The sequence below is a fragment of the Oryza glaberrima genome, chromosome 7, assembly GCF_000147395.1.
Source record: "Oryza glaberrima chromosome 7, OglaRS2, whole genome shotgun sequence".
Lineage (NCBI taxonomy): Eukaryota > Viridiplantae > Streptophyta > Magnoliopsida > Poales > Poaceae > Oryza > Oryza glaberrima.
In genome coordinates, this window is record NC_068332.1 from 14,341,108 (window position 1) to 14,353,904 (window position 12,797).

The 12,797-nt window shown below is 38.9% G+C and overlaps 1 protein-coding gene across 1 annotated transcript; it reads right to left on the minus strand.

Moving 5' to 3' along the window:
- Positions 1–1,562: 1,562 nt before the first annotated feature.
- On the minus strand, positions 1,563–11,206 carry LOC127779826 (uncharacterized). The gene is made up of 13 exons (XM_052306736.1): positions 10,934–11,206; positions 9,397–9,640; positions 9,129–9,170; positions 8,684–8,755; positions 8,009–8,144; positions 7,723–7,880; positions 7,193–7,271; positions 6,790–6,959; positions 6,277–6,438; positions 4,779–4,928; positions 4,258–4,518; positions 2,461–2,736; positions 1,563–1,923 (listed from the first exon to the last, which is right to left on the minus strand). The coding sequence occupies exons 1-13, from the start codon at positions 11,110–11,112 to the stop codon at positions 1,687–1,689; spliced, it is 2,166 nt and encodes a 721-aa protein (XP_052162696.1). The 5' UTR covers positions 11,113–11,206; the 3' UTR covers positions 1,563–1,686.
- Positions 11,207–12,797: the final 1,591 nt, after the last annotated feature.

The window sequence follows — 12,797 nt, forward strand, 5'->3', positions numbered from 1 at the left end:
ACAAAAAGTCTTGTGCTCTCGCTCCCAGGGTCACAAGACCACAGGTTGATTATCTAATTCTAACTAATTTTAATTTATGTTGTATTAATTAGCATATCGGTCCATAAATAGATAATCAGTAGGATGTCTATTTTTTAAGAAAAATATTTTTAGCTAATAATCATATTAACTATATCTATGTTAAATATTATACATGTTATATCACTATATTCATATTTTAAAGTATTTTCACGTGATGCTAATTTTATATTCGTTGGGAACATAACATGAATTACATTAATGATCAAAGTATGTCAGATCGTGTAAAAAAAGAGTAAATTGCATCGCCGGTACACAAACTTATCAGGTGGGTGCAATCTAATGCACGAACTTGTAAAATGCTCGTTTTAATGCATAAACTTGTCTGGTGTGTGTGTGGAGGAAGGCGAAAAGGACACTACATTGCTAATCTTATTGATTTAGGGCATATATCTGAGAAGGTTGCTATTAGACATACATCTCTTTAATAAAAAATAGAATAGGATACAGTGATAGTAGAAAAAGACTAGAAAACGAGCAATGGTATGAATGTTAGAAATATATGAAATTTATCATTTCCATGGTGAAAAATAAAGTAGAGAGCAAATTTATAAATATTGAATGTCCTATGCATACTCATCACACATATGCACGTCACATCCTAATCAACATAATTAACATTGTCAAGTTATTTTGGTCCTCGTTCGCATGAACCAGACAAATTCGTGTACTGAAACGAGCATATTACAAGTTTATGTACTAAATTGCACCCACCTAACAAGTTTGTGTACTACCAATGCAATTTGCTCTAAAAAAAATATAAGCTATACAATTTGGGAATTGTAACGAAGTATATAATAGGATCCCTAGCAAGTTTTGTTCTAGGTTCGCCCATATCGCTTTTGTGAGATTTGTCGTGTGGCAGATCTGTGATTACTTCTGCGGAATCAATGGTTTTCGATGCATGAAGCTGCGGCTGAAGGCAGACGAGGACCGGAAGTCGGGGATTTTGGTTGACAACCTCCCCGGCTGTCCTGACTCCTGACGACATTGGCCTTGCACCAGATGGACATTTTGGATTGCCAGCAGGTTACTCTTCTATGCTAGCACAAAATGAAACTAAGATGACTTGTTACTTGCCTTTCTAATAGGCCAAAATGGGACTGGATGAAGAAGAGCTCGCTGTTGCCGCCTTGCCGGACCTGACCGCCGGCTATACCACTGGGAAGAGGATCCTCGCCTCATTTCCCTCGCTCGTCGACAGGAGCAAGGCAGGGCCGACGGCACAGGCGATGGTAGCTGTCCGGCGTAATCATCAAGGTGCTCGACAACTACGAAAGGAAGGCGTCGGCTTGGTCGCTTCAGTGTCCAAGTTCAATGGAGATCTCTACAGGCTGATGAGTGAATGAAGGCAAGGCAATGGATGCAGAAGGGACCATAGGTGATAATGGGGCAAAATAGTACAAGTGTAGAACATAATGAATCATCAAAACTAACAAAGCATACGGTAGCTTTTTCAACACCCTCAACAATACTTACGAACAGAAATGAAACTAGTGGGCAGTGGCATTAGAAGATCGGTAGCAGCTCTCACAAAAATGAGCATATTGGCCTCTGAAGAGTAAATTCAGATCAAAAGATAATTAGACTGCATTTCCATTATCTGTGTTACCTACCCTGCCTGTCCAAGTAATTCAGGAATCTCGACATACAAATCCAGCTTGTTTCTGGAATCTTGTAACAGGAATGCATTGCCAAGGCTAGAAAGACATCAAGAATAAATTTCTGGGATTCAGGTTTCAACAAGGTACGGAATAGCATAGCAGTCCAGGCATCTGGGGCCAAACTGATAGCTTGACGGAATGATTGAACACCATGTACCACCCTTCTTATCATTTTACTTCTCTGCATTCCAAAAGAAACATTTAGTATATATACTCGCTTAGGCACTACGAAGTATTAGCATGTGTGATGATCCACACGTTTACAGTACAGATGTAGCTTAGAGAATCATATCTTTTCTCATAAAAATGAATGAACATTCTTAGGGGTGAAAATAATAAATCGATCCAAAAATCGAAAGCTATAATGCTTATGCAGCAGTGAACAAGTATGTGATGAGGGCAACTTTCTGATACAAGCAACATGAGGTTAAGCACAACACGGTGAAACAACACATCCCAAGGCAATTGACAAATACATGCAGTAGTTCACCACAAATAGTGCAAGGTTACAAACAGCAGTCAACCAAAAAAAGATTGTGAAATAGAGCAATGAGGGTTCTTTATGACTCTAAACATGTAGCAGAAAAGAAATATAAGCTGCGTATGTCCAAAAATATGTGAAGTGATTAAGCACCAGTGGTAAATTGGTTAAATTAGTCTATCTACATGCAAAACTGAAATGAATACATTTTCAATCTAAGAAATAAGATGTCCTAACCTCTGGATGTAGCTCCCCTGTAGTCCCCTCTTCATCGAATATACCTGGAAATGTTGCTTCTTGTAGGAATGCATCTGAAGCTTTTACAATGTCCTGAACAAGAAAAACACGAACCCTCCAGCCTTTCCTTGATAAAATGAAATGAAAAAGGTCTTCTGTAGCTGCAACCACAGAATGCATGTCGAATGATCTCCACCCAGGTTTGTTGGCAGCATTTTCACCAGATCTATCTTCAGACTTATTTGAAGATTCTGACTGTTCGGATATAGCTGCAATCTGAACATTTCAAGGATTTTTAGTGACCATTACAGCAAGACATGACGGATATTTGCCAAATAATTGCATGATATTGATGCAAAAACAAAATTATCATGATAAGTTCTATCTCTTAGTGCCATGTTCGCAGTTACAATACTGGTCCCACATGAATGATGGTCAGCACTAGAAAATTATGCTTATGTAATACGTTCATGCATATATAAGTGTTTGATAGTTATTCCAAGTGCACAAGTAACAAGAGGGGTATGACAGATTCTTAATCACTCCAATGAAATCAAGGAAATAAATTAATTGTTGTAAATCATAAGCATTTCAGTGTGTCCATAACTTTGGACCTTGCATGTTATCGTTAGGCCTGCTAATGGGTTGGGTGGGAATCGGTATAATGGTTTGGTTTTCATTTTGGATTGTATTTGGTTGGGTAGAAATGATCTGACGAAGCTGTAGGGCTGGGGCGGTTTGGACTTCACTGAAAGTGGATTGGATCGATCTGGATTTTGGCTGTATACTTTTGGGTCCAAAATGGGTTCAACCCATGGATTTTCACTGGATCGTCCCCAAATCCTCTATGCTGGCCAGATGGACACACTCATCTTCCTCATGAGCACATTGATGCCCGAGACATGCCCGCCGCTGCCGATCTGGGCTTGGACACCATGTGCATCAACTTTGAGCACCTTGCGACCATGAGGTAGTTCGAGGACCTTGAGGCTACGAGCTTAGGGAGCAAGGCGGTGGTGCATCCGTCAGAGATCTTCGTCAGCAACAAGTACAAGCAGCAGCAGTCCGCCGCCGCACTCACTTCCTCCATGGTTGCAGCCAGGTGATCATCTCCTGGGCACACATGCATACATCTCACTCCTGCATTGGTTTTCATTTCACTAATCGATCTGCAAAGACTAAATTTTAATCTGTCCATCACCATTGACTCAAGACTCCACAAGTTAAAGTTGCTGCCAGCATAAATGATACCGAATTTCCGTCCGCCAGTGGTGTGTTCTAGAAGCCGGCCGCGCCGGAGCATGGAGGGGGACAACGATCTTCTCGTTGCCTCATCAGCGTCCGCAGCGATGCCCCCCTTTTGGATTTCTTTTGGTTTGGGAATGGTCTCCGAATGGGTTCCACCCATTTTTTTACCTTTGGATTGGATCGGTTTGGATTGCTTTTATACTTTGGGGAGGGTTGATTTGGAACTTTGGATTCTGTGAATGAGGAATCGATTTGGAGTGGATCGGGAAGTATGCATACAGATGAATGGAGCAGGGTGGATTTGATCTGGATTTCGGACCTTTAGCACCCCTAGTGATAGTATTCCAAGTGTACAGGACTATAGGGGTGACACAAGTTCTTAATCATCCTAATGGAACTAACTAAAGGAAGGAAAATTAATTGTTGTTCATCATAAACATGACAGATATGTAATCTTTATATATTTTTATGAAGAATGTATTGCAAAATTCTTTCTACAAGACCAAATGAAACAGCAAGCAAAACAGAAATAATTAAGGATCGCCTTACCAGCCGCTCCAGTCGATTCCATCTGATGGATCCATCATCGCATATCAAGAGCTGCCTCAATATTTTCCTCATATCAGGGCTGGGGTCTTCAAGTAGCCTCCCAATGACAAATGGGTATGCACTTTCAATAACTTTGAAGTCAGGATCCAATGCTTTTGCAGTCCCTTCTAAAGAACCCAGTGCTCTTATCACCAGTGCGTAATCCGGAGGAAGAGAGAAATTAAACTCATACATGACATCATACAGATGGCTCATCACCCCCTATATAAGGCAAAAAAAATTGATTAACAAGGACACCAACTCACGCACATTAAACTAAAGTAAAGGTGGCAGATGAAGCTGCAAGCATATACAATTGAAAAAAGAAATGACCCATAATGAGAATTTAGTACGAGACAAGTGATAAAGACCCAAGTAGTAGTATGATTTAAGAAAAAATGCATTGCATTTTCAGAGGTGAATCAGATGGAAATCCAGTTAAGGCTAGTCCACTACATATACCCAAAAAAAAATTAACAAACCTGAAAATCATTTGATTGCCTCCTTCCATCACCAAAGGAAACCCGTAATGCATCAGCAACCCCATGTAGGTCTGTTCCCTCAGGGACAAACCCAAGTGAATGGAAGTCATTTGCCAAGCCCAAGGAGTCACGGTTAACATAGTGCACAAGCTGGAACAAGTGAATTCAAGAAATCAACACAAATGAAGTCAACATAAAATGTAAAATATTCACAGATCAAGTGCGCTATTTTTTAAAAGGCAGAAGCCCCTTTCTGCTTGTATAGTAATGCGCATGACTACTCGAACACATGTTCAGACTAGTATTCATACATCCAAAAAAAATGTTTTGAATGCAGAAGTACAATTATATTGTTTCTTAAGAGTATTACCGCCATTTTTAACTTATACTGACATCGATAGATACAGTATATATCTTGCTAGTCCATATTTCGCAGAAGTTAAAATCCATATAAAGTAAACTGGGAGAAGTACAAAATCTAATATCTTCAGCAAACTATATATTGGTGAAGCTTCAAATAAGTGTTAGACCAATTTCTGAATTACTAATAGTTCAACTCTACTCTGAAATTGCTATGATAAATTTGATGCACTTAGTGGATCTTATAACTTACAAATAAAGCCTAAAGCTCTGCAAAACTCAAATTACCTTGTAGGTTTGAATGTTTTGAATTTTACTAACCATAGACTGAAAAGTCGATAATCTATGCAAAATGCTTCAATCTAACGATGTGCATACACAGGATTTGGTTTACTCTGAGGAACAGGCCAGTAAACTTTGACTATAAGGAGTTCTGACCAGGAGATAAATTAGAAGAGTAGTTTTAAACATAATTTAAATTTCAAATTTGGTACATGTAGGAAGCAATTATGTATATATATACTTGTTTCTGTACATGCTATTCAATTTATTTGTGATTTAACTGTGACCCAAGGTAGCCTGAGGTGGTGTTTGAATCTCCTGAAGATGAAGATGAAGATAAAGATTAAGTGTTTCACGCAAAACGAGGTGGTAATAACGTGCGATTAATTGAGTTTTAATTATTACAAACATGAAAAATTGATTAATCTGATATTTTAGAGCAACTTTCATATAGAAAGTTTTCGCACGAAACGCACCATTTAGCAGTTTGAAAAGCGTGCCACGAGTATCCAAAACTTTATCCTCTACCTTTAGAAGATACGAACAGGGCCAGGTTCAGAAGATGGGCCAGGTTGTATATGGTTTGCATTATGAAAATCATTTCTTAATATTTATTTTGTACCATGATATAACCTATTTCCACTCTACAATATGATGGTAACCAAATCGTTCGAAGTTTGTTACCAGTCATTTCGAATTTTCAATTCAAAATTTGAAGATGCAAAACTGTGCAGAAATGCACCAGACTGCACTGCAACCGGTCAAAAACAGTTCTTAGCAACCGACAAAAACCAAATCAGGAAGAAAAACCAACAGAACCATATGGTTACACATGAGAAAAGGGAGCAATGATTACCATTTGTATAAGCCCTACACGATAGTGCCTTGGAATATCCCCCATCATACCAAAATCAAAATACGCGAGTGATCCACCTTCAGTTGCAACCAGATTACCTGGATGGGGGTCTGCATGGAAAAAGCCTTCTTCAAGAAGCTGCCTCAATGAACAATAGAGACCCTGTAAAATTTGTTTTGAAATATTAGCATGCCTAAATAAGAACACGACTATACATGCAAGACTACCAAACACCTTCCATGAAAAACAGAAGAGGTACGAAAATGTGCTAAAATGGTGAAAAACACCTGGACAATACACTGAAAAACACGCAGAAACAAGCCCAACAAAACAGTTGCACGGTACAAACAAATGCAAGCACAATTTGCAAGTCTATGTACAATGTATATGGTCAGATAAGCTCATGTTATGAAAATATGTGGAGAGAGGAAAGTAGTGATTGAATATAAATCTGAATTCTTCATAGTATTGTGTTAGTCACAATATACAGTAAGTATAACATTTCTGCGATACCTCATCGATCATCCTTTTCCTGTTCAGATTGGCTTTGCCAATGCGCTCAGCATCAGTGAGCTTGATCCCATCAATCCATTCTAGAGTTAATATAGATTTACGTGTAAAATTCCAGTAGACCTTTGGGACTTTGATACTTGTCCCATCTCCGGAGCTATTCCCACCTAAATCTGCCAGGAAAAAAAACACAATGATGGCCCTACAGTGTGCTTTGTATAATAAATAGCAGAGAGCCAGAGATCAATCTGAGCTGAAAGAGCACTAGGAAATGTGAATGTAAAAGGTTTGGATATGATGGTCGAGATAAATGGGAAACAGGAGAGCAAGCTTGTCAGATAGATTTAGAGGAACCCACACTAGCAGGTAGCAAAAATCAAAAATTGAATAAAAATTAAGAACTCACCATGAGAATAAAGTCTCGCAAATCTTTCAGCATTCCTTCCCTCTAAAACATAATCAATCTCATCAAACATGTGCCTGACCTGTTGAACAGAAGGTTCAAAAGCTATAAGCAAACTATATTGCAATATATTTTAACGGCCAAAATATGGGAAACGTGGTCTAGAATGGAAAAACATAGTATATGGCAGTTGCAACTAAATTGTCTGAAACAAATTATATTACAGTTGTCTTAATGAGACCATCTATTATTAGTCCTACAATACAAAACTTAAATTTTGGATTGAGATATTGACATGGTTTCTATGACATTATTTTGACCACAAAAATACATTTTCATGCATCAACAAAACCTAGAAAAATACAGTATTAGGAAAGTATTTCACTTTCATTAGAACACACATTAGAACAACACATATTAAATTAACATGGAACCATAGAAAATGTAAGCAGGACATAAGGTTATAATCTAATAGTATCGGATTAGCATGAATAGATCATTATATCCAATTGAAACAGAAGTTAAATGCTCACAATCTCATTGACTGCTACCAGTAAATCTTTGCGAGCCTTTGCAAACCGTTTCAACTGTCCTCCGATCATATGGAACAAAAGTGCATCTAGAGTCAGCAAGGGAGTCATTCCAGGCCTCTGAACTTTGACTGCGACAAGCTCTCCAGAGTGTAGATGAGCTGCATGACTTGAAATATCAAAGAATGCATTTCAACTTGGAGAACTCAGGTCTGAAATAGATGCTTAAGGTCTTAAGGAAGATAGCCACCAACTCATTAGATAAAATGTCTTGTCAGGCATGGCTAACCTTTATATACTTGCCCCAGCGATGCTGCAGCAACTGGCTCTGGGCTGATATCAGCAAATAGATCAGAAATTCGAGAACCCAGTTGAGACTCAATAGTCCTGATTGCGATACGAGTAGGAAATGGTGGTATCTGGTCCTGATGAGATAGTTGTGATTTGTCAACATACACCTCTAAAAAGCAATAAATAAAGCAAAAGGAATGTACGGCTTAAGGGTGCTTATAAGCCATACGGCTGCCATTGATTGACCTAGCCTAATGCTGATTACAAGCCGCAAAAAAAAATATTTGTGGGTAAAACTTTTATGTGTGTCCTTAGTGATTTAAAAGCCAGTGCTGGAAAATAAACTTCAAAGAAAAACATCAAAATCAAGTTTTAAAATTCAAATTTTGACAGCGGCTTAAAGCTTCAACATGATTGCCTTCAATTCCAGATTTTTGAGTAGAGCATTACTAACTGCGGAAATCCCATATAAACAGACTTTGAGTACTGTCTATTTTGGAACCTAGACTTAGTTTAGCACTTTTTATGCCTCAATTTTGGGACCTAGCTCTGCCCTGATCCCTTAACACTTACAGAAAGTTGGTGCAAACAATTAGATGAAGTATGTTGAAGGTAAATGCTACTTGTTTCCCATCAGTTAAGCAAAATTATAAAATGCACAACAAAGCACTACCTGTAGCTTAGAGAGCTCTTGACAATATGCATTCGGCAATATATCAGGGCGTGTGCTCAATGCTTGTCCAAGCTGCATCATGCAAAGAGACAAGGAAAATGAACAGATTGGTAATTTTCAACAGTGAATAAGGAAAACATATCAAATCTAAGACAAAATAAACCATTGAGAATGAATTCTTCCAGTTAAAAACCAAATATAGACATAGTAACTTGTCATGATGAATGCATTGAATCTATGCGAGTATTGAAAAGGCCAATGTGACTAGGGTACAATGGTAATTGCTTTTGATGGTCATGAATTTTATGTTTAATGATTTCTCCTCATTAACAAGGAAATACCCACCATAAAAAGGTAAACAGTGAAAATAAGCATAAGAATATCTGTTACAGTAAAGATACATTGTAATGTTGGTCATTTATTAAAATGCATTGCTCTGACCTACCTTGATGTAAAAAGGCCCCAACCGGATCAAGGTCTCCCGGAACTGAAATGAGTAAAATGAAAACCAGATACATGAAACTCAAAGTATAACAAGTACTCGTAGAGAGTTAGGGTGTGTTCGGCTGCACGTTGCAGCCGACCAGCCGCTGCAACACAGCCACACAGCTGTTTGTAGTGACACAAATTACTGTGCAAAATGGCTGTATCACAGCTGAAATAGGGCAGCCGAACACACCCTTAGAGTAGGAAGAAAGGCAGAAAAGAAATACCTTCTCAGCCCGTTTGTGCACATCACTGAGCAATAAATGCCAAATAGTGAGCTTCATAACATGAAAAGAGATAGTTGCTGCCCTGTACATTGCAAGGAATGGACCAAAGCCACGATCTGCAAATAGTGTACGTGAGCTTGAACCCAAGATCCTTCCAAACTGGCTTTCTAACGACTCCTTTCTGATCTTTGCATATTCTGAGGACGGTCTCTCCCCATGAACACTTGAGAATGCACTAGAAAAGCTACAAAACAGAAAATAAACCTCCTAAGAACAATATATCTACTCACTTATTCAACTTGATGTTCCTGAAAAAAAAAGAACTTTGAAATGGCATGAGCATTTGGATTATCAAATGGAGAACATTCAGCTGAGCTTAGACAAGCTGAGGGAGTAAAACTTTGCTTCAGAGTGATGATTGAGTGTGGCAGTGTATAGTCATTATTGGATATATTGGTATGAAAAGAATTATTGGAGATCTGAGCAATACCTTATATGTTGATGCACTTATAAGTGACCAGATGATTAAATAACTTACAATGGTCCAACATGAGAATAGAACTGTATCAAGGTATGTCAATGGAGGCAAAACAAAAGTATGCTAGATAAGTTAAAAGTTGGAAGGAATAAGCCACAAATCGTTCTAGCATAAGGATAATTAAAATAGACAAATCCAGCACCACTAAGGTACAAAACGTTTGCCTCACAGCTACCTCATACAATGGGTGGTAATTAAGGTTGAGATGAGTAGGCAAACATACTTTACCCAAATGAAGAAATTTCAGTTCAGACTTAAGATAGAGCCAGGGAGAACACATATTGATTCATAGTGATATTGAGCACAACGGTGTAGCCATTTGTTGGAGATCTTTGTAAAACAGTGCATATTGCACTTATACGTGATTGGATGGTTACATAACTTACGACTGGTTGAATTAGCGAGTTGAACTGTATCAAGTTGTACTCATGGAGGCAAAACACAAGTATGACAATGCGAACATAAGAGAGCTTAGAAAGTAGAAGGAATCAGCCAGAAAGCTGATATGGTTAAAAGTTTGCTACATTTAAAATAGCTAAATTCAGCACCATTACGGTGCAAAATGTTTGCTTCGCCTATTATGATTTATGCAGTGTTATCTAATACAGTACATGGTATGTAAGATTAAAATGGATTGACAACGATGACTCCAAACTATCACACAACCAAGAAACAGATGCGCGCATGGCTAGTACATGATTGCACAGGCAGAGAAAACTTGATAGTTGTAACTTGTGAGAAGCAAAAATAGTTCTCTGCTATTATCCCAATAATCGTTACAAAATGGCTCCGCAAATCAGTGCTGTCATTGTGCATTTTCGCTAGTGTATCTCCCACTTCTCTCCTCCCCGTTAGTGCAAATTGTTAAGAATGCAATTACTTCGATGTAGTATAAGAACCTAAAATGGACCTGCTCTCGGTAGATAACGGGTTTGCGACCTAGGGAGAACGACGCGATGGTGGCGGCTCAGAGATCAAGCGCCTGTGGTATTCGATTACCTCCTGGCCGGGGGCGAGGCGGGAAGCGGTGGTGGCGACGAGGCGGCGGCAGCGGCAGCGGCCTGGAGCGAGCGGGCCAGGACGAGTCCGTCGCGGTGGTGGTGGTGGTGGTGGCGGCGGAGGTGGCCAGCGCGGCGGGCGACGAGGAGGAGGAGGCGGCGCGAGGTGGGGCCCGCCATGGCCGGGATCTCATCGGCTCCGCCGCCCCGGGGAGACGGGAGGTGGGGTTTTAGGGAGGAGAGATGCCGATGCTTTGCTTGGGGAGGGAGAAGAGAGAGAGAGAGAGAGAGAGAGAGAAAATGGAAAAGGTGGGAGGAAGCGGTGACACGTGGGGGAGCGAGGCGAGGTGGCGAGCATGCCGCTCGCGCCGCGGCCCGCCATGGCCGGCCTATGGGCCATGGCTAGATGCTCAGTTGCTCGGCTCGGTTGGCCCAAGCCCAGCACAAAAACTGCTGTGGTAGAAATTCCTTTTTATTTTTTTATTTTTTTTTTGGTTAGCAATAGGCGATGAGCGATCGGTTGCCAATTGCCATGCGATCGACCAAATCAGACTCCTGTAAAACGCTATTACCTTCGTCTCAAAATAAATGCAGTTTTATATTATTTATCCCCAACGTTTGATCGTTCGTCTTATTTAAAAAAATTTTATGATTACTATTTTTATTGTTATTAGATGATAAAACATAAAAAGTATTTTATGTGTGACTAATTTTTTTAAATTTTTTCATAAATTTTTCAAACAAGACGGACGGTCAAACATTGGACACGGATTTTTACGGCTGCACTTATTTTGGAACAAATGTAGTATTGAACAGCGCGCATTTATCCTGCTTTTGCCATCGCGGTTAGGTTTCCAACCTCGTCATCTGTTAGACTCCAAAAAGAAACACATTAAATGGGGTGTTGTTGTCGCTGTAATTAAGTAACTTCCTTATCGCTATCGTCGTGGGAGGATCCATATTTAAGGTGGTTACAGGAGAAGAAAAGGAAAGCTTTGCTAGGGGTTTTTTTATAAAAGTATTGGGCGGAAGCAGATTGTTTCTTGTAAAATTGCTCCGTTGGATGTTAGCCTTTGTATGTGAGATCAAAAACATGTGTTGAATGTACCTGGTACGTTGAAAAAATAATAATTTTCTAGTGAAACTAATGTGAATACATCAGCATTACTATCCATTGAATTAAAAATGGTTAAAAGGTACTCCATCCGTTTCATCCGTCCCATTTAAGTGCAGCCATGATTTTTTTACACAACTTTAATCATCTGTTTTATTTTAAAAAAATTAAAAGCATAAGTTATAAGTTATATATAAAGTACTATTCATGCTTTATCATCTCATAATAATAAAAATACTAATTATAAAAAATTTTAAATAAGACGAATTATCAAAGTTGGGCGCGGAAACTTATCGCACTTAAAATGGGATGGAGGGAGTATTGGTTATTTGGATTTTAAGGTGTTGAGATATTTGATGAAGTTACAACCTAATACTATAAACCTTAGGACCATTTTACCCAAATATAATATAGTTTGTTACTTATAATATTTATTAGTTTAATTATTTTGGATGCCTGTGAAGTTGAACAAAGTGTGTTAAATATTTGTTTGGAGATATGGGCATATCTTAATCTATATCCTATGTTACATATTTTTCTTTGTACTGGGCATTAGTAGATCTATTTGAACCAACACTATAATAGACTATTAAAACGAAAAATAGTTTCCCGTCAGCATTGCAGGCCAACATCACCTTAATTGGTTGTTGCATCTTCTCCTTTTGTGTGTGCCACGCATCCTCAATCACGGGTGAGGATGCAACAAATATGTGAGCTAGCTTAAATTTGCGACTAACTGATTCGTGAGCAC